This window comes from Lepidochelys kempii, chromosome 3, assembly GCF_965140265.1.
Source record: "Lepidochelys kempii isolate rLepKem1 chromosome 3, rLepKem1.hap2, whole genome shotgun sequence".
Taxonomy (NCBI): domain Eukaryota; kingdom Metazoa; phylum Chordata; order Testudines; family Cheloniidae; genus Lepidochelys; species Lepidochelys kempii.
Window position 1 is genome coordinate 185140960 of NC_133258.1, and position 27388 is coordinate 185168347.

General features: G+C 42.2%; 1 protein-coding gene across 10 annotated transcripts in view; it reads left to right on the top strand.

Annotated features, from left to right (window-relative positions):
* The window catches only part of EML6 (EMAP like 6), a 317349-nt gene that overhangs the window by 270076 nt on the left and 19885 nt on the right, over positions 1-27388 (top strand). For 8 of the 10 annotated variants that reach the window (XM_073339271.1, XM_073339273.1, XM_073339274.1 and 5 more), the window contains 4 exons: positions 3094-3223; positions 14043-14141; positions 16948-17121; positions 20397-20605. In XM_073339271.1, coding sequence (XP_073195372.1) covers positions 3094-3223; positions 14043-14141; positions 16948-17121; positions 20397-20605 — 612 coding nt within the window. Of the gene's footprint in view, positions 1-3093; positions 3224-14042; positions 14142-16115; positions 16193-16947; positions 17122-20396; positions 20606-27388 lie in introns of those variants that run through there. The other 2 variants (XM_073339279.1, XM_073339282.1) reach the window with 2 other exon arrangements.

Below are 27388 nucleotides of genomic sequence, written 5' to 3' on the forward strand. Positions count from 1 at the left end.
TCCAGGAGACTGGTTCGCCACCCTCGATTTGAAGGATGCATATTTCCACATTTCTATTTTCCATGGGCACAGGAGATTCCTCTGTTTTGTGGTGGGCCAGAGTCATTACCAGTGTACGGCGCTGCTCTTCAGTCTCCCCTCCCCTCCAAGGGTCTTCATGAAATGTATGGCGATAGTGGCAGTAGAGGTGGAGAGGCATACAGATTTATCCACATCTAGTCATGGTTCTGCCACACATTCTGTTATCCCTGGTGTGGTGGACAGACCTGCATGTGATATTGGAGGGGGTCCCCTTCATAACCCCTCCCCATCAGTGACACTGGTTTCTGATGCTTCAGACTTAGGGTGGGGAGCCAACTTCAGCACTCAAGGTCTCTGATTGTGGGAGGAACGCTCCCTACACATAAATATCAGGGAACTCAGGGTGATATGCCTGGCTTACCAGGCGTTCCTTCCCTACCTGAGAGGTGGGGTAGTCCAAGTTCTAATGGTAGTCCAAGTTCTTATATCAACAAGCAGGGTGGAGCCCACTCCTCAGCCCTGTGTCAGGAGGCGCTCAGGCTATGGGACTTCTCCATCCAACATACCATTCACCTCGTAGCATTGCACCTCCCAGGGGCCAGGAATGCACCAGCAGATCTCAGCAGGTCCTTCTTGTCTCACTCCACTGAAAGGTGGTCAATGTGAGCTTCTACAGGTGGGGGACTCCCCAGGTTGACCTGTTCGCCTCCAGGAAGAACAGAAAATGCTATTGATTCTGTTTGATCTGCAAGCTCAACAGTGGCTCCCTGTCTGATGCCTTTTTGTTCCCATGGTCGGGGGCACTGATATACGCCTTCCTCCAGATTCCACTGGTGCACCGGAACTTCTTAAAGATCAAGCGGGACAGAGCAAGGGTTATCCTGATAGCTCCGGCGTGGCCACACCAACATTGGCTTGGCATGCTGTTGCAGCTCTCAACAGCAGTGCCGTGAGAGTTCCCGCTCTGGCCGGACTTATTGTACCAGAATCATGGTCATAAGCTGCACCCGAACCTAGCATCCCTGCATCTGATGAAGTGGCTGCTGCATGGCTGAATGAGGAGGAACAAGCATTCTCAACTCAAGTCCAGCAAGTCCTGATGGGTAGCAGAAAGCCCTCCACAAGGGCAGCCTACCTGGCCAAATGGAAACACTTTTCATGTTGGGCCTTGGACCAGAATCTGTCTCCTGACCAAGTCGCTTGGAGTGACTTTATCCTCAAGTTCGCAACCCTATTGTGATTTAGTTGGGGATTGGTCCTGCTTTGAGCAGGGGGTTGGACTAGATGACCTCCTGAGATCCCTTCCAAATCTGAGATTCTATGATTCTATGATTCTATCCCAGCTTGGGACCTGAACCTGGTACTGTCAAGGCTCACAGGGCCCTCCTTAGAGCCATTAGCCTCGTGCTCATTGCTGCTCCTCTCATAGAAGGTCTCCTTCCATATTACAATCACTTTGGCCCGAAGAGTCTCCAAAATTAGAGTGCTCACATGGGAACCACCCTATACTGAGTTCTACAAGGATAAGATCCAGCTGCGACCACACCCAGCCTTCTTACCGAAGGTGGTGTCGCAATTTCGCAATTATCAGAACATTTTCCTCCCAGAGTTCTTTCCAAAACCTCACAAATCCAGTGAAGATTACACACCCTGGATGTTAGGCGGGTCTTATCCTTTTACATGGAGAGGCTCTGACCTTTCCGAAAATCGACTCAGCTCTTTGTCGCAGTGGCGCATAGGATGGAAGATCTGCCCATCTCTTTGCAGAGAATCTCTTCATGGATAACAGCCTGCATCAAGTTTTGTTATGAACAGGTAAAAGTACCCACCGCTGGCAATTGTAACCACCCATTCCACAAGAGCCCAGGCCTCATCAGCAGCCTTCCTGGCCCAGGTGCTGGTTCAAGACATCTGTAGAGTCGCTACCTTGTTGGCTGTCCATACCTTTGTGTCCAATTACGCCATCATCCAGCAGGCCCGGGACAATGCCAGTTTCAGCAGAGCACTGTTGCAGGCTGCATGTCCGTGAACTCTGAGCCCACCTCCAGGGATACTGCTTGTGAGTCACCTAACATGGAATCAACATGAACAAGCACTCAAAGTAGAAAAAACAGTCACCTACCTTTCATAAATGTTGTTCTTCGATATGTGTTACTGATGTCCATTCCATGACCCATCATCTGTCACCTCTGTCAGATTTGATGGCAAGAGCCGGCCCTATGGATACCAGTAGGGGAAAAATTTCCGACAACCCTGCACGTGGGCACACACACACCTAACATGGAATGGACATGAGCAACGCATCTTGAAGAATAACAGTTACAAAAGGTAGGTAACTTTTTTTTACACATAACTTTTGCACTGCAATTTCTTTAAATTGATTTGGGTGAAAAAAATAATAAATGTATATCATAGAATTATAGAATATATGTTTGTTGACCTTAAATTTACCTTAAATAGCCCTTAAAGAAACAACCAGTTTATAGCTGACTGATTTATTTAAAAAGAAAGGGAGTACTTTTAGCACCTTAGAGACTAACAAATTTATTTGAGCGTAAGCTTTTGTGAGCTACAGCTCACTTCATCGGATGCATGCAGTGGAAAATACAGGGGGGAGATTTTGTATACACAGAGAATATGAAACAATGGGTGTTACCACACACACTCCCCCCTGTATTTTCCACTGCATGCATCCGATGAAGTGAGCTGTAGCTCACGAAAGCTTATGCTCAAACAAATTTGTTAGTCTCTAAGGTGCCACAAATACTCCTTTTCTTTTTGCGGATACAGCCTAACACGGCTGCTACTCTGAAACCTGATTTATTTAAGAATCAGAATATGAATTCAGTGGTCTAGTCAACCAGTAGTATTGTAGATAGTCAATGAAAATGTCATCCTTAAAATAGTAGAGTAGGGAAATTTTACTAATTATTGTTTAATTATTTCTTTGCCTCCCGAAATATTTGCTTGTCTAATTGGTTTAGCACCCTGCTTTATCTGATCCAAACATGGTTGGTAACTCCCTTGTTTGTTTTTATTCCACTATCTAATCTTTTTTCTTTACTTAACTAGGAGCTGGCTTTAGACCATGTTTTTGGATACAGAGGATTTGATTGTCGCAACAACCTTCATTACCTCAATGATGGTGCTGATATTATTTTTCACACAGCTGCAGCAGGCATAGTTCAAAATCTTTCCACAGGTAATTCACAATGAAACAGTACTGTGAAATTAAAAAAACAAAAACAAACCCCAAAAAACAAAAAACACAAAAAATCTATGGCCAAGACAACCTTTTCATTCAACAATCATAATTTTGTCACTTTCTTACATGTCTTTTTTCTTTTTGTATCCTGGTAGGGAATTCATGTAAATTAGTCTATAGTTGTTGGTTACTGTACTGTAGTATGAATGTAATAGGGTGCCACTGTTTTTTTGTGAAGCCACCCTGTTCCTGTGAGCAGATGTAGCTCCTGTGAGATATGTTATGCAAATCCTTGCAAGCATTTGTGACTGTCCCTTGTTAAAATTCACCCTGGATATAAGAGAGATGGTAGTGGCTCTCTAGGAAAAGAGAGCCTAGGGTTGAGTTGAATAGGGTTACCATATTTCAGGTTCCCAAAAAGAGGGAGACTGTGGGAGTATAGTTGGGGGAGCTAGAGAGGGTACCTGTAGCGGGGTACTCACTGGAGAGGGGGGCAGTGTCATGCCCTGACATGGTGGCAAGGTGGCTAGCACAAGCTCAGGACACAGCACCAGACATCAATCACCACATTCCTGCAAGACCCCCCCACTCCAAGGATGGGAACTGGGGCCTGGGTGGGTGGGATACAGCAGCTGTGGCTTTCAGGAGAGTGGACCAATCAGCTGTGGATGCAGGGAAGGAAACAATCAAAGAGTGGACCTACCGGGCCACTTTCTGAGCTGCAGCTTGTCTGCTCTGCAGATGTCCTGGATATTTCCTGTGTTTGAAAAATCCACCCAGAGAGAGAAAGGAAGCTCAAAAAAGAGGCAATGTCTGGGAAAACCAAGACGTGTGGTAACCCTAGGGCTGAACAGTCCTCAGTCCTCCCAACCTGTTGTATCATTTTACTTTTTTAACACAATCACATCCCGTTTGCACAATGTGTGTATGCTGTGTTTTGGAGAGGCTAAGAACACAACCTTCTCTTCATATAACAACAGGAGGAGGAGGAGGAGGAGCAAGGAGAAGTCTGGCCATGCTCCACAGCCCCAACCAGTGCTTAATTTATAATGAAAGAGTTGCTGGGGCTCAAGCAATCAGATTCCAAGGTTCAAGCAATTTTTTTACTTTCATAACTGACACGGCAAGCTCAGAGGTGCTGGGACTATGAACTGCCAAGCCTAGAGGTGCCGGGGCTCAGACTTGGCAAGCCCTGGCACAAATTAAGCACCAGCCCCAACCCTTCCATATCCCCCAGATTTCCATGGAGAAATACACTTGGGAGTTAATACTGCTCTTAGCTGTATTTACTCCCTCTCAGTCCCAGGCCTTGTCTACACTAGAGTTTTTGTCGACACAAGTTACACCAACAATAAAAAAACTATATAATTACATTGCTTGTGCATGTTCACACAATGTTCCTTCTGTCTGCGGAGCACATCCGCATTTGGTGCGCTAGCATTGACAGTGAGAGCAGTGCACTGTGGATAGCTATCCCACTGTGCTACTCACCACCTTCTGCAGCTAGGAGTTGTGGGAAGATGGAGTGGATCACAGTGCATCATGGGAGTGGGCTCAATGTTTTTTCTGTCCCATCATTTCGTGGACTTCCGACTGCATTTCATGCCATTTTTAGTGGTCCCTGATTACTGTGCACCTGCCATACCTGCCTGGAAGGATGGATCCTGCACTGCTCTCTACTGTTGGGGTTACTGTTATGAACACATTGTGGATGCTCATGCAGTATATCATGAACACCCAATCTGAATAGGCATTTGAGATGCTTCATCTGCTGTGTGCCATGGAAAGAAACACCACTTTTGGATTGATGGAGCAGCTGCACATGGTGGACCATCGCTTTTGGGCTCAGGAAACAAGCATAGAGTGGTGGGATTGCATCACTGTGCAAGTCTGGGATGATGAGAGGTGGCTGCAGAACTTTCGGATGCGGAAAGCCACCTTCCTGGAAATGTGTGTGGAGCTCGCCCCAGCACTGCGGCACAAGGACACCAGAATGATAGCAGCCCTCTCGGTGGAGAAGTGCATGGCGATCACTGTGTGGAAGCTGGCAACTCCAGACTGCTACCAGTCAGTCACATATCGGTTTGGAGTCTGGAAGCCCAACGTTGGGGTTCTGTTAACACAAGTGTGCAGGGCCATTAATCACATCCTGCTACAAAGGACTGTGACTCTTGACAATGTGTGTGAAATAGTGGATTGCTTTACCGCAATGGATTCCCTGACTGCGGTGGTGTAATAGAGGACTAGCATATCCCAATCTTGGCCCTAGACCATCTTGTGATGGAGTACATCTATAGAAAGGGGTACTTCTTTATTGTAGTGCAGGTGCTTGTGGATCACTGTGGTCGTTTCATTGACATCAACACAGGGTGGTCAGGGAAAGGTGCATGACTCATACATCTTCAGGAACACTGGCCTGTATAGAAAGCTGCAAGCAGGAACTTTCTTTCCAAACCAGAAGATTCCAATGGGGGATGTTGAAATGCCCATAGTGATCCTGGGAGACCCAGCATACCCCTTACTCCCGTGGCTCATGAAGCCTTACATGGGAAACCTGGACAGAAGTAAGGAGCACTTCAACAATAGACTGAGCAGGTACAGAATGACCATTGAATGTACGTTTGACAGATTAAAAGCACACTGGGGCTGCCTTTATGGCAGATTTGATCTAAATGGGGAAGATATTCTCATGGTCATAGCAGCCTGCTGTGTGCTCCATAATATTGTGACACTAAGAGTAAAAAGTTTCCCCCAGGATGGAGCACGGAGGCGGATTACCTGGCAGCTGATTTTGAGCAGCCGGATACCAAGGCTATTAGAGGGGCACAACAGGAGGCTATTTGAATCAAGGAGGCTTTGAGGCACCATTTTGACAATGAGCACCAATAATGTAAATCTTTTTATACAGCATTTTGCCATGCTTTGTTAACATGCTGCCTTGCATGAAAATTTTGATGATTCCTGACCATAATTTGTAGTCTGCAAATGTTCCAGTTGCCACTGTATATTAATTCCAGCAGCAACCACCGTGTGTAGGACACAAATAAAGATTATCTTTCAGAGAGTATGTTTTTATTAAAAGCCAATTAACAACACACACAAAACGCTTGGTGTAAAGAGAGATAACAGTGAAGGGCAGTGTCCTGATATAGGCTCTAATAGCTGTGTATAACTCAAGCAATCATTTTGGAAGCTGTCTGAAGGGGTGGAGTGAATGCGGTATTGAGACGGGCCAGGAAGATGCAAAGAATGGGTGGGAGCAGTTTGGGGAGGGCATAGCAAGCAGTGCCGTATCAGCTGTGGGGGAGAGGGGTGAGCATGCATGTATTCTGCCTGTAGTGTGATTAGGGACTTCAACATCTCCATTTGCTCCTCCATCACTTTTATTATCTATGCCTGGCCCATTAAAATTTGCTCCTGGCTCTCCTTACTGCCCTGCCTTCTAGTTTCTAATTTTCATTTCAAGTCCCTCTCCATGCCCTGTGTTCTTGTTTTTTGGCGTCTGAGGATTGGTGCACCTCTCAAAACATGTCCTCCTTATCTGGCAGAGGCACTCCACCGGTGTGTAGGGGGTTCCTTGAAGGCCACATCTGCAGAGACACAAGAAACAGAACCATGATGGTTATTGCAGCATTGAATCATTACAGTAAAATACACCTCTTTTAAAATATGAATCAGTTTCTCACTGTCCCTTGGCAAGCACACAGCTCGGTGAACATCATAAACATAGTGAGTTCACCCGGCGGTGGGGGGAGGGGTGTGTGCTCAAGATGGGGCAAAGGGTCTAGGTGTTTTTTTAAGGGGATCACTGCAAGGCATTGGGATAAAATTACAAATTCTGCCACCATTTTCCACAGGCAGGGTCACTGAAGCCAGTCCTGAGGGTAAGCAAGGGTGCATCTCCTGCATGCATGCGGCTTCAGACTGGGTCCATATGCTGCTCATTGTGGCTGCTTCAGTCCCTGCACAGGTGATTGCCAATTGGCATGGGAAAGTTTTCCTTATTGGGGGAAGGAACAAAGCAGCTCTGCCAGGGAACCTTCAGCAGAGGATTGGCAAGTACCTCCAGAAAAGTGTCCTAGAGATCTCTCTGCAGGATTCCCGTGAAATCTCAGTGTGCATTAATACATGTTCCATCCTACTGCATAGCTGCATAGGGGAATGTGCAAGCGCATCTAGTCTTGTACATTTCTATCCCTTAACCCACTTCTATCATATAACAAAGCAAAGCTCTACCTCATGTAACTGAGCAGCATCAACTCAAAAAGACCAGTTACCACAGCTCCGCTCTCCTGCATCATGTGCACCATAAATGGAGTGCTGGACTGGCTCAAACCCTCCTGGATCTAGAAGAGGTCCAGGCTCACCATAGTACCGAACAAGCCTGTCACCTGTCCCATCTTGTTTTCCAACTCGACCTCCTCTTCCACCGCTTCATCCTCAGCATTGAGTCAACTGTCCACTGTCTCCAGCCCCCTTCTCCCCCCAAAGTATCCTGGGTCTCTTGGTGGTGGAGGTGGGGTCACTGCTGAGGATCCGAGCATCCAACTGTGATTTCCCTACACCCCCCCGAATTTCCCCAACACCCCCCACCCCCAGTTTTGTGAACTAGTTACATGCCAATTTAGTGACTGTTTGGAAATTTGAAACATTAATACACATTTTAAAAGCATATACAGTGTATGATAAAATACGTGTATCTGAAAAAGTATAATAGATTTGAAAAGTATGAACATGGACTAGCTTCCTTATACAGCTGTTGTTTTTTATGACAATGTCCGTGCATTCATTTCGGTGATGTTGGCCAACCTAATAATTTCAAATGATGATTTGTAAGCAAAGTCTAAATGAGCTCTCCCTGACAGCTAGCAATGAGCTGGGGCTAGGGGGAAAGGCTTCAGGACCAGATTGCATTTACATTCACACCTAATCTACCTAAGTATCCAGCAAACAATTTTGCAGCCTTTTCACGTAGTTTGTCAGCATCGGCTTTGATGATCAGTTTGACAAACCAAGCTGCTCCACTTTTACCAATTATAGCATTGGGAAGCTTTCCTTCTTCATAAGCTTTTTTACAAGAGGAGCACCAGTAGCCATCTTTTGTAACTTCAATAAACGGGAACACTTTGACCGACAAACATGGGGAATGCCTTTAGGTTTTGGAGACACTGCTTCTTCAGTAGGTAGCTGTATTTGTGCTTCGGGCTGGTCGGATGTAGAGATACCACTTGAATCTTAAGATGCCATGTTGATATATTCTTGGTTCTTGATGTATTCTTCACCTTGGTTAGGTTTTGAGGCCTTTGAGTGGAAAAATTGTTGGGTTTTTTTGTCTTTTCATTTTCACTTTGACCTGCAACATATAAAAGAGATATGAATAAAGTAAATGTTTTGTTAGGATAATGGAAATTTAACATAAGGATAATGCAAGTTACACCAAAACACATAACAGGTCTAGATTTCTAAAAAAATATAAATTTTAAAAAAATGTATTTAATTTAAATTGACTTTTGAAAAGTAAGCCATCATGGGATAAGAGGGAAGTCCTCTCATGGATAAGTAACTGGTTAAAAGATGGGAAACAAAGGGTAGGAATAAATTATCAGTTTTCAGAATGGAGAGAGATAAATAGTGGTATCCCTGAGGGGTCGGTAGTGGGACCATTACTGTTCAACATATTCATAAATGATCTGGAAAAATGGGTAAACAGTGAGGTGGCAAAATTTGCAGATGATACAAAACTATTCAAGATAGTTAAGTCCCAGGCAGACTGCAAAGAGTTACAAAGGGATCTCACAAAACTGGGTGACTGAGCAACAAAATGGCAGATGAAATTCAAGGTTGATAAATGCAAAGTAATACACATTGGAAAACAATCTCAGCTATACATACAAAATGATGGAGTCTGAATTAGCTATTACCACTCAAGAAAGAGATCTTGGAGTCATTGTGGATAGTTCTCTGAAAACATCCACTGCAGCGGCAGTCAAAAAAGCAAACAGAATGTTGGGAATCATTAAGAAAGGGATAGATAATAAGACAGAAAATATCATATTGCCTCTATATAAATCCATGGTACATGCACACCTTGAATACTGTGTGCAGATCTGGTCACCTCATCCCAAAAAAAGATATATTGGAATTGGAAAAGGTACAGTGATGGGCAACTAAAATGATTAGGAGTATGAAACAGGAGGAGAGATTAAAATGACTGGGAATTTTCAGCTTAGAAAAGAGACAACTAAGGGGGGATATGATAGAGGTCTATAAAATCTTGACTGGTATGAAGAAAGTGAATAATGAAATGTTATTTAATCCTTCACATAACACAAGAACTAGCAGTCATCCAATGAAATTAATAGGCAACAGGTGTTAAAAAAACAAAAGGAAGTACTTCTTCACACAACATAAAGTCAACCCGTGGAACTCTTTGCCAGGGGATGCTGTGAAGACCAAAACTATAACAGGATTTTAAAAAGAACTAGATAAATTCCTGGAGAATAGGTCCATCAGTGGCTATTATCCATGCTCTGAGTGTCCCTAGCCTGTTTGCCAGAAGCTGGGAATGGGCAACAGTGGATGGATCACTTGATGATTACCTGTTCTGTTCATTCCCTCTGAAGCACCTGGCCTTGACCACTGTCGGAAGACAGGATACTGGGCTATATGGACCACTGGTCTGACCCAGTATGACCATTCTTATGTAAAAATTAATTATGATAATAAAAATGTTTAGTACAGAAACTCCCCAACATAATGACCTCTCAAGATAGCAATGATGTGAGATAACAACCTTGGCAAATAATGCATTTTAAAAATCTTGGCCGACTAGAAAACATATTTATATAAGTTTCCATTTCCAGTCACAAATCTAGCATTCTAGAGCAAAATCACTAAAATATAGTCCAACAAACAAATGTTTATTTAATGTGCCCCTCACTTTTCCTTCCACCGTACCCCACTCACTGGTGTTGTCCTTGGTCAGTGGAGACTCAGAGTTCAGAGGAGCTTTCACGTGAGTACACCTCCCAGGTGGAGGGCAAGCAGGTACCTTGCTCGTTCCTCCAGCTGCTCACTGTTCGCTCTGGCCACTGCTGTTTGTTGTGCCACAGTTCACTCCACCACTCTGTTGCCAATGGCCCTGCGCAGTCACCTCCGGCTGCCAACTGCCACTGTGACCTCTGCAAGTTGGTTTCTTGAGGTTCCACCCAGCTCTCAGTGATTTCAGCTGAGCTCTCAGTGGGGGAACCTCACTAGTGCAGTCTGGGCTGTGTCTTCCACAGAAACACTGTCCCCACAGCAGGACTAAGCACGTAGACCTGATTATCAGTGATTTCAGCTGCAGTGGTCACTTAACAGAACAAAAGACTATCTATGAAGCCTAATCAGCTCTGTCTTTAAACAGTGGAGAGGGACAGGTCCCCACCCTCTCTCTTGATGCCCTCAATCAGCACAGGCTAAGTACAGTTCTACTGCCCTTTACTCATACAATAAGAACAACAACATTTCATTCCCCCCCCCCCCACATTCAAGTGATTTGTAACCCAACCCCAGCCAAAATCTATCACTTGGGCAACACAGTTCTGTAGTGCATCAACATACAGAAAGCTTTATAAGCTTTCAACACCGGCCTCTGGAGTGCATCAACATACAGAAAGCTTTATAAGCCCACTTTCAAAGCCAATTTTAGAAGTACTTAATGAGGCTGTTAAGAATACTGGAGACACAACACAGTTCATGCAAACAAACATGGCTGTGGCATCCTACTTTCTATTTAAGCAAGAGATACCACACACCACAAACTGGAGGCCAATGTTAAGTGCATTGTCACTTGTTCATCCTGAAGTTGAACACTGGTTCCGAACAAGACCAGCAAATGCTCACTATCTTTCTGCAAGAAACTCAACTGACTGGCTAGAAGCATGCGGTGCAACAGTGAAAGACTCAACAGTTGAAAAAGTGAAGAACTCTCTCTCTCACCACATTCAAAAAAACTGCATACATGGCTAATGAATGCACCGATGCAAATTGGCATCAAGTATTAAGTCCTTGTGTATGTTATTTTGATATCAGGGGTAGGCCAGTAGATGCATTTCTAGATGTTCAAATTATAGAAGACACATCGGCTGCATCTGTGACAACCCACATCTTAGAAGAGTTAAATGCTTGTCAGTTGGACCCCAAACAGATGGCTGCTTGGCATTTGATGGAGCTACAAACTTCTCTGGAAGACATGGTGGAGTACAAGCTTTGCTCAGAGAAAAGTGTAACCCTAATCTCTCCTTTGCACACTGCAGAGGCCATCTACTCCAACTAGCACTAGTAGGAGCTGCAGAATCTTAAAAAGACATTTAAAAAGCTATAAGTTTAATGTCTTCATTATGTTATTTCTTCAGCATGAGTCCAAAAAGACTGAATATCTTGGAAAATATAGAAGGTACACTGGGACTGAAGTTCAAATTAGTCCAACCTGGGAAAAACCCCTGGCTTTCTCATGAGTGATCCTTGGCTGTTGTCTTAAAATTACTCCATCCATTATTACTGGCTTTGGAAATTATCTACCAAGATGAGATGGATCTAAGTAGCGAGGCTGGTGGATTACTTTTGCTACTACGTTTAGAGAAGACTATTGCCACTCTCTATCTCGTAAGTCTACCGTTAAAACCACTTGGGTCATTAAACAGTGCCATCCAGGCATCTGCTACAACAGTAGTAGATTTTTGTCCAACAATAGAAGCTACATTTGGATCAATCAGAGAGCTATCCATTGAAAAAGTACTGGAAGAAGCAAAGACTTCAGTCCAGAAGTTGACTAATGAAGGCATTTATATTGAATCCTTAAGTGAAGAAGACAAGAAGTGTTTGTTAAGACAACTGAAAAAGTACACAGACTTGATTCTTAAAAATCTACAACAGCGACTTCTAGACTCTACTCAACCTCTAGGTAACTTTTACAGATGCCTGTCCTATACAACACCAACAGGTGAGTGGAATGAGGCACTACCAGCAATGGGCCTGCCATGTGATCAGGACAGAATAGAGAATTTGAACACAGAGTGGAATATCATATGACGAATGAATGAAGATTTGACTTCAACTTCTTTTTTATCATCACTAGTGGCTCGACCTGATCTTTGTGTTCTGTTTCCTGGGATGAAAGAAGTAGGAATTCATCTCTTGCTACTCCCAGTCACAACAGCTGCAGTTGAGCGTTCTTTTTCATCATTGAATAGAATTTTGTGTTCTGAAAGAAGTCACCCTCTGCCTGATCATGTGAATGAACTAATGAGTATATCAATTGAAGGAATGGAAGTACCGGACTCATGAGAAGCCACCAAAGATGAACGCATTGCATTCAAGAAGTTCTTTAACAGAGTTCTGAAAAATTATAACAAGAAACCAAGAAGGATGTAGACATAGTGCTTCATAGAAGGCTTGAGTAGCCAACTTTAATTTGTATTAAATCTAATAAAATGGTCATGAAACATTTTTCAGTTTTTACTATGATGCCATACAGCCCACCTTCACCCTCACAGTGTCACCCCTCATCAGCCCTGACACACGCACCCCCATAAATTCGAACACCCCCCCTAATTTCAATTCCTGGGGAAACGACTGCGTGGCAGGTCTTCAGCACAGTACCAGAGCAACAGTTTGACTCCCTTGCCTTCTGGTACGCCTGCCCCAGCTCATTTATCTTTGCACAGCACTGATGTGTTTCCTGTTTCTAGCCCTTATTCAACAAGCCATGAGAAATCTGACCATAGGTATCAAAGTTCCTATGGCTGGAATAGAGCTGGGACTGCACACCCTTCTCTCCCCACAGTACCAGCAGATCCAACAACTCAGGTGTGCTTCAAACAGGACAGTATTTTCTGTGTAGACCATAGTCAGCTGGGAAGTTGTGATGTGAGCTGTCCATGCCAAGCAAACAGGTAGTGGAATTTTAAAAATTCCCAGGCCTTTAGAGGGGCAGGGGTGGATGATCAAACTGCTGACCAGCATGGTCAGGGTGGGCATTGTGGGACACCTCCTGAAGGCCATTTACAGCAACATAGCCAAGCGCAGTGTATACACTGACACTTTGTCGATGTAACTTTTCCACAAAAAGCTCTATACCTCTTGTTGAGGTCGTTTTATTTTGTTGGAAAAGCAGGAGAGTTTTGTCAGTGGAAGGAGCATTATAGTGTGTATACCTCCACTGTTTTGTCAACAAAATTCTGTAGTGCAGACAAGGCCCCAGTCTGTAACTGCTACTGAGTAGCTAGAGGGAACCAAGATAATTTCAGCAGTACATCCTAAGGATCTTCCTGCTAGGAAGAAAGGAGTGCCATCTGAGCCATTGTGTCTCCATCACTTTGGGAATGTCCTTTCCAGTGCATCCCCAGTATCTGTGTGGTTGGGAGGCATTATCCTATCTACACTGTTTTCCCTCTCCATCCTTGAGGGGATAATTTGCTAAATGAACTTCACAAAGCTTTAGTGTTCCTCTGACCCCCTCTCACAGGTTTTTCCACTTAAGAGAGAGATCTGAGTTATGCATTGTTCACCTTTGTCCTTGCCCTGTCCTTGCCTTGGCTGCTCCCTAGTCATCCCTGGTTGTAACTATTTGAAAAAGAGCAAACATCCTTTTTGTGAACAGTTTTAAAACTCTGTTTATAGCAGGTTTGTGCTGTATTTTAAGTAATGATTGCCCTGCCTTCCATCCCTTCCCTTGATCATTTAGTGTGGCCCATAGCAATAGATTGTTAGAAAAATTCTTCACTGCCATTGCTGAAATACTATTTTTAATAAAAACGTAATTGAATTTTCTTAGGAAGTCAGAGTTTCTACCTGGAGCATACTGATGATATTCTCTGCCTCACTGTGAACCAGCACCCGAAATATAAAAACGTTGTGGCTACCAGTCAGATTGGTAAGTGATTCTCCATATTAACAAAGTATTACTTAAAATTTATCAGGGGGACTGATTAATTGGGGCTGGGTGCGTTCATATTTAGGAATCTGGGAATTATCAGAGTTACTTTCCCAAGATTATCCTTTCACTCTTAATGAAATCACCAATTTTCGGCATTTTCTTATTATTTAAATCTGTCTGTCATCTCTGATTGTGAGTCACTGAATTTTAGATCATGGGACATCATGTGTTATAATAATGTGAAAAAGAAAAAAAATTGAATAGGACTGCTCCCACCAAGCCACTGTTCTGTAGTATAACAAAGACATTACTGAACAATGAAAGCATTACAATGAAACCACCTTCATAAAACCTCAGAAAGTGAAGCAGAATAAGAGAAAACTGCAATGAACTCCCTTTAGTAGTAAAAAACAGTTTGAGCTCCTAAGGCCCAATTCTGAAATCATACTTATGTGAGTAATCTTTACTCACATGAGTGGTTCCAATGGGTTACTCACAGGACTAAGAGCTGCATGATCAAGGCCCTTCAGATGCAAGCTTCAAGATAGAAAAATAGGGTCTGATTTCCCTTTTCACTTAAGCTGATTTAACACTGCTGTAAGTAACTCCACTGAAATTTGCACAGTTATTCCTGATTTTACACCACAGTAAGTGGGAGAAGACTCAAACCCATAACTTTTATACTAATGAAACTTAACAGTGAGACAGGGAAATGTCAGTATATCAACACCTTGACAAATTGTCCTTATCAGTTGTGAGGTTCTGAGCATGATCAGTTCTCATTGAAATTAATACAAATTTGGTTATTGAGCAGGCTCAAAGGTAGGGAAAATATATTTAGCTATCTATTAGCCTTATTTGAAATTCAAGTTCAAATATTAATATTAGGAAAAATATTCAAAAAAACTTTTACAGTTTTTTACTTCTGTCAAAAGAGTACCTAGTGTGCTATTGCAAAGGAAGATTTTGCAGTTTCTTTATTCATTGTTTTGTTATTAAAATTCACATGCTATTTATAGAAGATTAGAACTTGCCTGTAAATGCATCCTGGGCTAAAACTCAAAATAAAAAGGTTTCAGGACAGGAGCAAATGTTATTTTATACTTTAGGGGAAAAGAGTTCAGCAAAAAACAGACACATTCTGTTTGCTGTTGCCTTCTTATTCTCAGGGTTTTTATAACATTTAAAAAGAAAAATGCCTTTTCCCTATTGTTTTCACTCTGTCTGCCTCTATGTTATTCAGGTGACTCCACAGTGTCCAGTTAAATTCATTAATAATATTCTATAATAATAATTTACATGTATATAACACTTTTTATCCTGAAGGGTCCCAAAGTTCATTACACACTAGCTATATATGAGCTCTCTGAAATGCATTCACTTCCGGAGTGAACCATAGCACAGCATGCTGCACAACATTGAGGATAAGAGAAATATAAGAACATTTACAAAAAGTGCAGTGGAATCTTTAATGCCCACAGAAAGCATCGTGTGTTTAACTTAAGATCTCATCTGACAGAATAGTTGACTCTGTAGTTCATGCAACAATGCTAAAGTAGAGCTCAGTCCTACAAAGATTTAAGCTTGTGTGTAATTTTACTCATGTGCGTAGTCCAACTGAAGTCACCAGTTTAAGTGAAAGGAGAATCTCACCCTGCATTGCTCTTCTGATATTTGGGGTCAAAAGGGCATTTTCATGGAACTCTCATCAGAGTAACCCTTGCCCATGACTTCATTAGGACTACTCATTTGAGTATATACCCTTACAGGATTGGAACCTAAGTTTCAATTTCTTATATTTGGAAAACATTCATTCATAGTATCTTGGAGATAGCTTATACTATCATGTCCTAAATTTTGAAATAGAACCCAAATTGCATACTTTTTCCGAGTCCTTTAAAAAATATGTTTAGGAACTGTTATACTCACATGTTCCTTAGAATAAAATACTTGTACATTTTTCTCAACTAGATTCCTGTGATGGGATGGCATGAAAAAAACAAATTTTGCAGAACAGCTCCTTTCTTCTTTTCTGTCATTGTTTAAAGAACCCATAAAATCAGTGTGTCTGACTTTTAGTCAATATCCTACATAAAATATCGACACATTTTAGTGTAAAAATCACTTAATGTAAAAAAGCCTGCATAGCTCTAGCATTAAATGCCTTAATTAAAACAGGAAAAGCAATCAATATTGTTGGTTATCGTTTTATATTTGTGTATAAAAGACAGTGTTCCTAAAGAACATCAATGATATTCCTGCTTTTTTTATTTTGTTTATTTAATCCATATCCATTTTCAAATTTTTAATTTTGTGCTTCCTTCTGGTGCTGATGCTGAGTTCAGCATTAGAAACATGACTTATTTCAGCTATCGTTTTCCCTTGGTTCTTCCTCATTTGCTGTTACTCTCACAATGCAGGTGACATAACAGAATTTCCAGGTAAGGCTGTTTTGTGAGTTCTAATCAACGCAATTATGTAAAAGTTTCATGTTACCTGGTTGTATCTGTGTGAATTGCAGATACAAGTAAAAACATCAACAGACAGTTTATTTTGCATGAGGCTCTCCATGAGTGTTTTGTTGATCATTTAGAATTTGTCTTATTTCATGAACTACAGTAATTTTCTCCTATGTTTCATAAGCTATTACAAGCTTCTTCTTTTTTTTGAGTTGTGTGGTTCTTAATCTTTTAAAAAATGTTTTTAAATGTCTGTTTAAATGCCGTTCTTGAAAATGCTTATTTTATATTGAAGCCTTCACAAATTGAATTAATTCCATTTTAATGCATATCTTTGCATTAAGGTACAACTCCTTCTATTCATGTATGGGATGCTATGAATAAGCAGAGTCTTTCTATGCTGCGCTGCTTCCATGCCAAAGGGGTCAACTATATTAACTTCAGTGCTACTGGCAAACTTCTGGTGTCAGTAGGAGTTGATCCAGAACATACTATCACTGTGTGGAGGTGGCAAGAAGGTAAATCTAGAGCCCCAGCTCTTTATTATTTGCAATTATTTACTTTGTCCGTCAAGACTTTGTGATTAGCCCCATGTGTGACACAGATAAATCAGACGACAACTCTTCTGTACTAAGTGGTCCATTCTATCTTCAATAAATTCATATAACTATCATCAAGGTGAAATTTAGCTTATACAAGGATATACATATACAAGGATATACATCATCAGGGGCAGCTCTCCCGATTTTGCCGCCCCAAGCAGCCGCCGCCGAATTGCCACCGCCACTACAGCGGCAGAGCTGCCACCAAAAGCTGCCGCGGCGGGAAGGGCAGTGGAGCTGCTGCCGAATTGCTGCTGCGGGACACTGACTGCCGACCCATTCTAAATGCCGCCCCAAGCACCTGCTTGGAAAGCTGGTGCCTGGAGCTGGCCCTGTACATCATGTGTCAAGAAACCCAATAGGTGTGGGAGAGGGCTCTGTTCTGTAATACAATTCCTGGTTTCCACTTATCTAGCAGAGAAGAAGAATGTGACTGCAGACTCTCTCAGTAATTAATAGAACCTCATTAGTGGTCCTTAAATCAGGGAAGTTTTCGTCAGATCTTCCAGTGAGAGATGTGGAAAATGGATCTCTTTGCCACTCACTGCACAAGAAACTACTGGCCTTCTGATCTTAGCTCTAGGAGAAGACCATACACTAGAAATTGTTGATTCCTTCATTTATTATGGAGTGAGGCTCCTGTATGGCTTAATTAATGGTGCTCCAGAGTGTCACAGTTCAGGGCAACTGCACTTGTATTTTTTAACATGGTCCAGCAAGAGCAACCACTTAGGCTCCCAGCTCCTCAGCTCTCTTGGGCAGAGACCCATGTCTCTCTCTCTTCTGACCAGGGTTTTCCTCAGCTGCACAGTTCCCTGCCTATACTGTGAGTTCCCCAGCAAGCCAGACTACCTAAAAAGGCCTGTGTCTGAACTTTGCTTTCTCTCCAGAGGCTATAAACAGAATAATTACCATAGTTGTATGTTACCACACAGCTAAGCAAGCACATTTATTCATAAAATGAAAGTTTTACATATAAAATATACTAAAAACAATAAACAAACCTACACACATGCTAATAAGCTTACCCCCTGCTCCAGCAAGGGCTCTAGTAGGTGATCAGTCCTTCAAACCCCACACAGGGGTTTTCTGTGTTTACAAGTTCATAACAGCATTTTGCTCAGAACAAGAACACCTATGCATAGGTTGGCCTTTAGACTGTTTGGGTCTTTGATCTTCAGAGACTGAATCAGTCAGACAATGGTTCTCTCCTCAGGGCAAAACCTCAAACAAGGTTGAGTCCCGAGGTGGGAATATGCATTCCTCTCCCTCCGGGTATTTCCTAGAACACCCATTTAACATTGTCCCAAAAGTTCCTTCTTGTCTGGAGTATTGTTTAAAAAAATGATTCCTCTCCCCTCAGTAACCCCTCATTTGCCAGCAAAAAACTGCAATTCCAGCAGTTGCTAATATGCAGACAGAAGATTTGCGGGGCTTTAGTCAGGAAAGGAAGTTCTGGGACATGTCTTCCCTGGCAGGAGCCTTGCAAGCCTGCCTGCAGGCAGGGCAGCAGCAGTGAGCGGGACCTGCAGCCCAGATGCTGGGGCTTTCTACAGAGACATGGGGAGCTGGGGGCTCCATACTTCCTACACTGTCTGGGGTTTGGGGCTCAGCACGTCCTTCCTTTGGTGCAGCCTTCCCCTCCCTCCCTCCTTGGCAGGACACAGCTTGGAGATGTACTGTGCAGCTCCAGCACCTGGGCTGCAGCCCCTCTATACTACTGCCCTGCCCACAGCCTCCTCTCCAAGCCCACAGCCCTTTACTTCCTGTGCAGTCTCTGTGCGCAGGCAGGTTTGTGGGGCTGCAGCCCCAGAAGGAAGCACTGCTCCTATCTTCCAAAAAATATTGTTACTAAGAGGCCCGCCATTGCTAATATCCAAATCCCATTACCATTAAAGTCAATAGGACAAGATTTGTTCCCAGCAAAATGTTGCTGTGAATTGGAAGTTCTTGACTTCTTGTCAAGTATCTTGACAACTTGTCAACTAATTAATAAGGTGTCAATAGTTGGTTCCTATTAAGTAGAATCTATTCTAGTTCTTTGAAGCTTATAACACTTCTTAGGGTTTATATTGTCCAGCTCTCCTCCCTAGAGAAGTTACATACAATCCCACAATAATATATAAACTTTGTATTTATAATCCAATAGACTCCAAAGCTATTTAAACTTAATTCAATAAGATCTCACATAAATATTGAAGGAAATTCCTGTATCTGTCAGACTGACCAGGTCAGGAGACACAATGGTTCAGTGATCTTAATGGATCCATAAGATTTAGTTTTCAACCATGCAGTAAGTAGATCAGTGATAATAATTCCCATCAGGCTGAGAGTCTGTATGTAATCACTCACAACCAGGGCAATTCACTCATCCTGCCACTATTTTTCCCATTCCTGCACAATGTTCCCTCTAATTTTTGACAGGCCATGTGCTCAGAAAATTTCTTCTGTGCAAATCGTTGTGCTTCTGTGCAAATTTTTGTGCGTGCGGTGTTTCGCTGTGTGCACGGGGTTTAGGATCTGTGTGCACACGCACACCAGCACAGCTTAGAGGGAACAGTGCTCCTGCATATCCATCCCTATGAGGTTCTTCTCCACAAGCCTGATATTAAAAAGTATTTTCTTTGTATTTGGTATGGACTAAAACCCTTAAACCCCAAAGTTTTAATTGCATTTGACTTATAGGTACTGCAGTCTTAAAGGGGCCATGTCTCAAATGGTTCTGATTGTATTTTTTAGTGTTTTGACCTGGCATGCTTGCAGTTAGCAGTTCATGGCATGGCTCATACTATCAAGGTAGAGTGGCCCCTAAACTGGTGTTCTTCTTTGAGTACTGGTCCCTATGTGTATTCCACTATTGGTATGCATACACTGCATGTACCCAGAGCCAAAGAATTTTGAAAGTAGGATCCATTTGTCCGCACATCAACGTTTCCTAAGTGTGGGTGTTGTGAAGGGTTAGCCAGGGTCAGGGGGCTTGCAAGATGTATAAATTAAGATAAATTAAGCAATGGTGCAAGGTGGGTGTGTTTATTTCTTTTCCTGAACAGGGACTCATCCTTTGGTGTCTGGAAAGTAGTGCCCTAAGTTATCCAGTAGCACCAGTCAACTTATTTTTATAAAAGCACATGGAAGATTAATTTTGCAGGTAACTTTAGCATTATTTTTAATGTCTTCTTAATTTAAAACAGGGGCTAAAGTGGCTAGCAGAGGAGGACATCTGGAGAGAATATTTGTTGTAGAGTTCCGCCCAGATTCAGACACTCAGTTTGTATCTGCTGGGGTAAAACACATGAAGTTCTGGACACTAGCCGGCAGTGCTTTACTTTATAAAAAAGGAGTTGTTGGATCCAGGGAAGATGCCAAAATGCAAACCATGCTTTCTGTTGCCTTCGGAGCTGTGAGTTCAAATTGCTTGTTATGAAATTTCAATAATTTTTTATTAAAACCTGAAAGTATCAATGCTAGTTTGGATGAAATTCACTCCAATGTGGATGACCTATGCAAGGCTCTGTGAACCCTTATTCCACACTTAAACCCTTAACTTGGGACTTTTAAATGGTGCTCAGAGCATTGCAGGGGTCTTCTTGAACTGGGATTTGTCCCATAATAAATATCCTTTGGAATATTAGTGCTTACCTGGGACATCGCCTGATGTGTTTTTTATTTCCAATACTTAAATTATTTAGCAGTTGAGCAGTTAATTTAGAAAAATTAAATATTTTAATTTTGTTATGAGATTTTATATAAAAAAATTTCCCATGATGTTATATGTGACATACTGTAGTAATATAGCTTGTGATGACACTGTATAGTCCTTTCTATGTGTTCATTAGGGAACAAGTTAATGGCCGAATTTGATTTTAAGGGCACACGCAGATGTGCATTAGCCTGAAAATGGAGTGTTAATGTGAGTGAGCTGTAGCTCACGAAAGCTTATGCTCAAATAAATTGGTTAGTCTCTAAGGTGCCACAAGTACTCCTTTTCTTAATGTGAGACCAGAATCTTATCCAGTCTCTGCCTCTTGCAGAAACCCCATGCAGATTATTCTTGCCAGGGACAGGCATAATCTATACAAGACACCAATGGTAACACTAAACCTGCCCTTAAACTTCCATGCTAAACAACAGGGCCAAGGTTTTAAATACAGGTGCATAAAGATAGGCTCCTAACTCCTCAGTTAAGTGCCCAAATAAGTGACCTTATTGTCAAAAATGCCTGGCACCCATCTGCTCCCTTTGATTTCATGGCATTACAGTGTTGTAAATCTGGAATAATGCAGTGGAGAATAAGGCCCAAAACCACAGCTGTTGTAGACTATACTATTAATTATTTCTCATGACATAAGTTCCAAGGTGTAACCCCATTACTTGTCATCACAAAATTCTTTTCATACATAAAGGTCTACCTGCGGACAAGTCAAAACTCAGAGTTATTAATCACTGTTTATTCAGTAGAAAACAATAATCAACAAAAAAAAGCAATAATGTACTGTTAACTCAGTTCAACCTTTTCATTTGTATTTCTCATGGAGAGATTCCCAGAAATTATATCTTCTATAAACTGAGACCCACTTCCTATAAGGGAGCACTGTTTGCTGGGAGCACTGAACAAAAGTTGATTACACTCCAAAATCAGTAGGTAGACCCTCTCCAAAACACTTATAATCCAGACAGTTTACACATGTCCAAAGGAAGTTTTGTTCTTCGAGAATGTGTCAGTGTGTATTCCACTGTATGCATGCATATGCCTCATGTGAGAGACCAGAATTTTTTGAGGAACTGTGTGCACTGAGGCGAGGCACATATCCTGTGCTTCTTTGTGTTCCCATGTGAGGGCATAAAGGTTGAGGCGGTGGCTGCTCCCCTCCCAGAGTTCCCTCTTACCACCTGTGGCAGCAAGATGGAACCTGGAAAGTGTTTGACCCCCTACTTCTGAGCTTTGGCTAAACCTTCTGCAGACCTTCTGAACTCCTTTAATTGTCTTGATCTTCAACCTCTGTGTTCATATTGACCCATCTAGACCAATATCGATAAGAACATAAGAATGGCCCTACTGGGTCAGACCAAAAAGAAAAGGAGTACTTGTGGCACCTTAGAGACTAACCAATTTATTTGAGCATGAGCTTTCGTGAGCTACAGCTCACTTCATGAGCTGTAGCTCACGAAAGCTCATGCTCAAATAAATTGGTTAGTCTCTAAGGTGCCACAAGTACTCCTTTTCTTTTTGCGAATACAGACTAACACGGCTGTTCCTCTGAAATGGGTCAGACCAAAGATCCATCTAGCCCAGTATCCTGTCTTCTGACAGTGGCCAGTGCCAGGTGCCCCAGAGGAAATGAACAGAATAGGTAATCATCAAGTGATCCATCTCCTGTTGCTCATTTCCAACTTCTGGCAAACAGAGGGTAGGGACACCATTCCTGCCCACCCTGGCTAATAGCCATTGATGGACCTTGTCAAGGTTCCTCCCCCACTCTGAACTCTAGGGTACAGATGTGGGGACCTGCATGAAAAACCTCCTAAGCTTATCTTTACCAGCTTAAGTCAAAACTTCCCCAAGGTACAAAATATTCCACCCTTTGTCCTTGGATTGGCCGCTACCACCACGAAACTAATACTGGTTACTGGGGAAGAGCTGTTTGGACATGTCTTTCCCCCCAAAATACTTCCCAAAACCTTGCACCCCACTTCCTGGACAAGGTTTGGTAAAAAGCCTCACCAATTTGCCTAGGTGACTACAGACCCAGACCCTTGGATCTTAAGAACAATGAACAATCCTCCCAACACTTGCACCCCCCTTTCCTGGGAAATGTTGGATAAAAAGTCTCACCAATTTGCATAGGTGACCACAGACCCAAACCCTTGGATCTGAGAACAATGAAAAAGCATTCAGTTTTCTTACAAGAAGACTTTTAATAAAAATAGAAGTAAATAGAAATAAAGAAATTCCCCCTGTAAAATCAGGATGGTAGATACCTTACAGGGTAATTAGATTCAAAACATAGAGAACCCCTCTCGGCAAAACCTTAAGTTACAAAAAAGATACACAGACAGAAATAGTTATTCTATTCAGCACAGTTCTTTTCTCAGCCATTTAAAGAAATCATAATCTAACACGTACCTAGCTAGATTACTTACTAAAAGTTCTAAGACTCCATTCCTGGTCTATCCCCGGCAAAGACAGAATATAGACAGACACACAGACCCTTTGTTTCTCTCCCTCCTCCCAGCTTTTGAAAGTATCTTGTCTCCTCATTGGTCATTTTGGTCAGGTGCCAGCGAGGTTACCTTTAGCTTCTTAACCCTTTACAGGTGAGAGGAGCTTTCCCCTGCCCAGGAGGGATTTCAAAGGGGTTTATCCTTCCCTTTATATTTATGACAGACCTATTTTCCATGAATTTATCTAGTTCTTTTTTGAACCCTGTTATGGTCTTGGCCTTCACAACATCCTCTGTCAAGGAGTTCCACAGGTTGACTGTGCGTTATGTGAAGAAATACTTCCTTTCATTTGTGTGACCCCTAGTTTTCATTTGGTGACCCCTAGTTCTTGTGTTATGAGAAGTAGTAAACAACACTTCCTTATCTACTTTCTCTACACCGGTCATGATTTTATAGACCTCAATCATATCTCCCCTTAGCCGTCTCTTTTCCAAGCTGAAAAGTCCCAGTCTTATTAATCTCTCCTTATATGGAAGCCATTCCATACCCCTAATAGTTTTTGTTGTCGTTTTCTAGACCTTTTCCAATTCCAGTATATCTTTTTCGAGGTGGAGCGACCACATCTGCACACAGTGTTCAAGATGTAGGCATACCATGTATTTATAGAGAGGCAATATGATGTTTTCTGTCCTATTATCTAGCCCTTTCTTAATTATTTCCAGCATTCTGTTCACTTTTTTGACTGCCGCTGCACATTGAGTGGATGTTTTCAGAGAGCTATCCACAATGACTCCAAGATCTCTTTCTTGAGTGGTAACAGCTAATTTAGACCCCATCATTTTATATGTATAGTTGGGATTATGCTTTCTAATGTGCATTTATCAACATTGAAATTAATCTGCCATTTTTTTGCCCAGTCATCCAGTTTTGAGAGATCCCTTTGTGGCTCTTCGCAATCTGCCTGGGTCTTAACTATCTTTAGTAATTTTGTATCATCTGCAAATTTTGCCACCTCACTGTTTATCCCTTTTTCCATATCATTTATGAATATGTTGAATAGGACTTGTCCCAGAACAGACCCCTGCGGGACACCACTATTTACCTCTCTCCATTCTGAAAACTGACCATTTATACCTACCCTTTGTTTCCTATCTTTTAACCAGTTACCAATCCATGAGAGCACCTTCCCTCTTATCCCATGGCAGCTTATTTGCATAAGAGCCTTTGGTGAGTGACCTTGTCAAAGGCTTTCTGAAAATCTAAGAACACTATATCCGCTGGATCCCCTTGGTCCACATGCTTGTTGACCCCCTCAAAGAATTCTAGTAGATTGATGAGGCATGATTTCCCTTTGCTAAAACCATGTTGACTCTTCCTCAACAAATTATGTTCATCTCTATGTCTGACAATATTGTTCTTTATTATAGTTTCAACCAGTTTTCCCGGTACTGACAAGCTCCAAGATCCTCCTACTGGACAAACCAATGTCATCCAGCTCGCTGTCAGTAGACAGACTACACCCAAAACTTGCACAGAAAATACTGTGCCAAGAAAGTAACCAGCATAGTCAGACTTCCAGGCCTGTAATTGCAGGGATCACCTCTGGAGCCCTTTTAAAAAATTGGCATCACATTAGCTATCCTCCAGTCATGTGGTACAGATGCTGATTTAAATGATAGGTTACAGACTACAGTTAGTAGTTCTGCAATTTCACATTTGAGTTCCTTCAGAATTCTTGGGTGAATACCATCTGGTCCTGTTGACTTATTACTGTTTAATGTATCAATTTGTTTCAAAACCTCCTCTAATGATACCTCAATCTGGGAGAGTTCTTCAGATCTGTCACCTAAAAACAATGGCTCAGGTTTGGAAATCTCCCTCACATCCTCAGCCATGAAGACTGTTGCAAAGAATTCATTTAGTTTCTCCGCAATGGCCTTATCATCCTTGAGTGCTCCTCACCTCGATCATCCAGTGGCCCCATTGGTTGTTTAGCAGGCTTCCTGCTTCTGATGTACTTTTTAAAAAATTGCTATTACTAGCTAGACTTTCTTGTGACGTTCCCCTCTGGTGTTGTCTGGACCGGTAATCTACTAGGTCACTCCAATTCTTGACTCTGGGAGCCAGCTTTATCCATCTCTGCTGTGGGAACCCAGGAGCCTCTGGCATGTAAGCTGCTCCTTAGATTGAAATGAATGAAACTAGCCAATATCTCCGGTCCCAGACACAACCCTAGGAACCTCCGTCTTGCAGTGTCCAGTTACGCCCACTGGACATTACAGCTTTATATGAGTTCGTCAATTTAACAAAAAAATTGGTATGTACCAGGCTTGTTATCCCAAGGGGAGTTTCTGACATGCTTCAACCAAACACATGCTTCAGGTAAATAAACAAACAGATTTATTGACTACAAAGATAAATTTTAAGTGATTATAAGTCAGAGCATAACAGATCGGATTTGGTCAAATGAAATAAAAGCAAAATGCATTCTAAGCTGATTTTAACACTTTCAGTACCCTTACAAACTTAGATGCTTCTTTCCTCAGGCTGGCTGGTTGCTCTTCAGCCAGGCTTTACCCTTTGATCAGCGCTTCAGTTGCTTGGTGTGGTGTCTCTATAGATGTAGCTGGAAGAGAGAAAGAGAGCATGGCAAACGTCTCTCCCTTTTATCATGTCCTTTCTTCCCTCTTGGCTTTTCTCCTCCTCCTTCAGAGTCAGGTGAGCATTACTTCATCACAGTCCCATCCTGACTAAAGGAATGGGGGTGACTCACTTGAACAGATCATTTTATTCCTGTGAGGCTGGGCTAGGTTTGTCTCATACCTGCCCTGATGAGGTGAGAACTGCCTCTCTGCTCTTGGAGAGCTTTCGCCTGGGCTTATTTTAAGCCATGAGGATACATTTTAGCCTCATAACTATATACATGAAATTATAACCTATAACATTTCTGTAACAATTACTATAACATCACTATAACAACAATGTTCAGTGCATCATGAGCCTTCTGAAGACACCCAACATGACAAACTTTGCATTGGATACCACACAGTCATTTTACAAGGATGAACGTGGGGGTGCTGGGTGTTCCCCGAGGTACAGAGCATCACACACACATAAACTTGGACACCTTCATTTACAGACCTCCTTGTGCAAGGCTGTCAGGGTTCCTTCCCCACTCTGAACTCTAGGGTACAGATGTGGGGACCTGCATGAAAGACCCCCCAAGCTTATTCAGCTTAGGTTAAAAACTTGCCCAAGGTACAAACTTTGCCTTGTCCTTGAACAGTATGCTGCCATCATCAAGCAATTTAAACAAAGAACAGGGAAAGAGACCACTGGGAGACATCATCCCCCAAAATATCCCCCCAAGCCCTACACCCCCTTTCCTGGGGAAGGCTTGATATTAATATCCTCACCAATTGGTACAGACCCAAACCTTTGGATCTTAAGAACAATGAAAAATCAATCAGGTTCTTAAAAGAAGAATTTTATTTAAAGAAAAAGTAAAAGAACCACCTCTGTAAAATCAGGATGGTAAATACTTTACAGAATAATCAGATTCAAAACATAGAAAATCCCTCTAGGCAAAACCTTAAGTTACAAAAAGACACAAAAACAGGAATACACATTCCCTCCAGCACAGCTTATTTTACCAGCCATTAAACAAAAGAAAATCTAACGCATTTTCTAGCTAGATTACTTACTAACTTTACAGGAGTTGGAAGGCTTGCATCCTTGATCTGTTCCCGGCAAAGGTCTCACACAGACAGACAAAAACCTTTTTCCACCCCCTTCAGATTTTAAAGTATCTTGTCCCCTCATTGGTCATTTTGGGTCAGTTGCCAGCAAGGTTACCTTAGCTTCTTAACCCTTTACAGGTGAAAGGATTTTGCCTCTGGCCAGGAGGGATTTTATAGCACTGTACAGAGAAAGGTGGTTACCCTTCCCTTTATATTTATGACAGAGGCTTCTTAACATGGCATGCTCAAAACCTGTGAGCTTCAAGCCCTATCCATTCTGT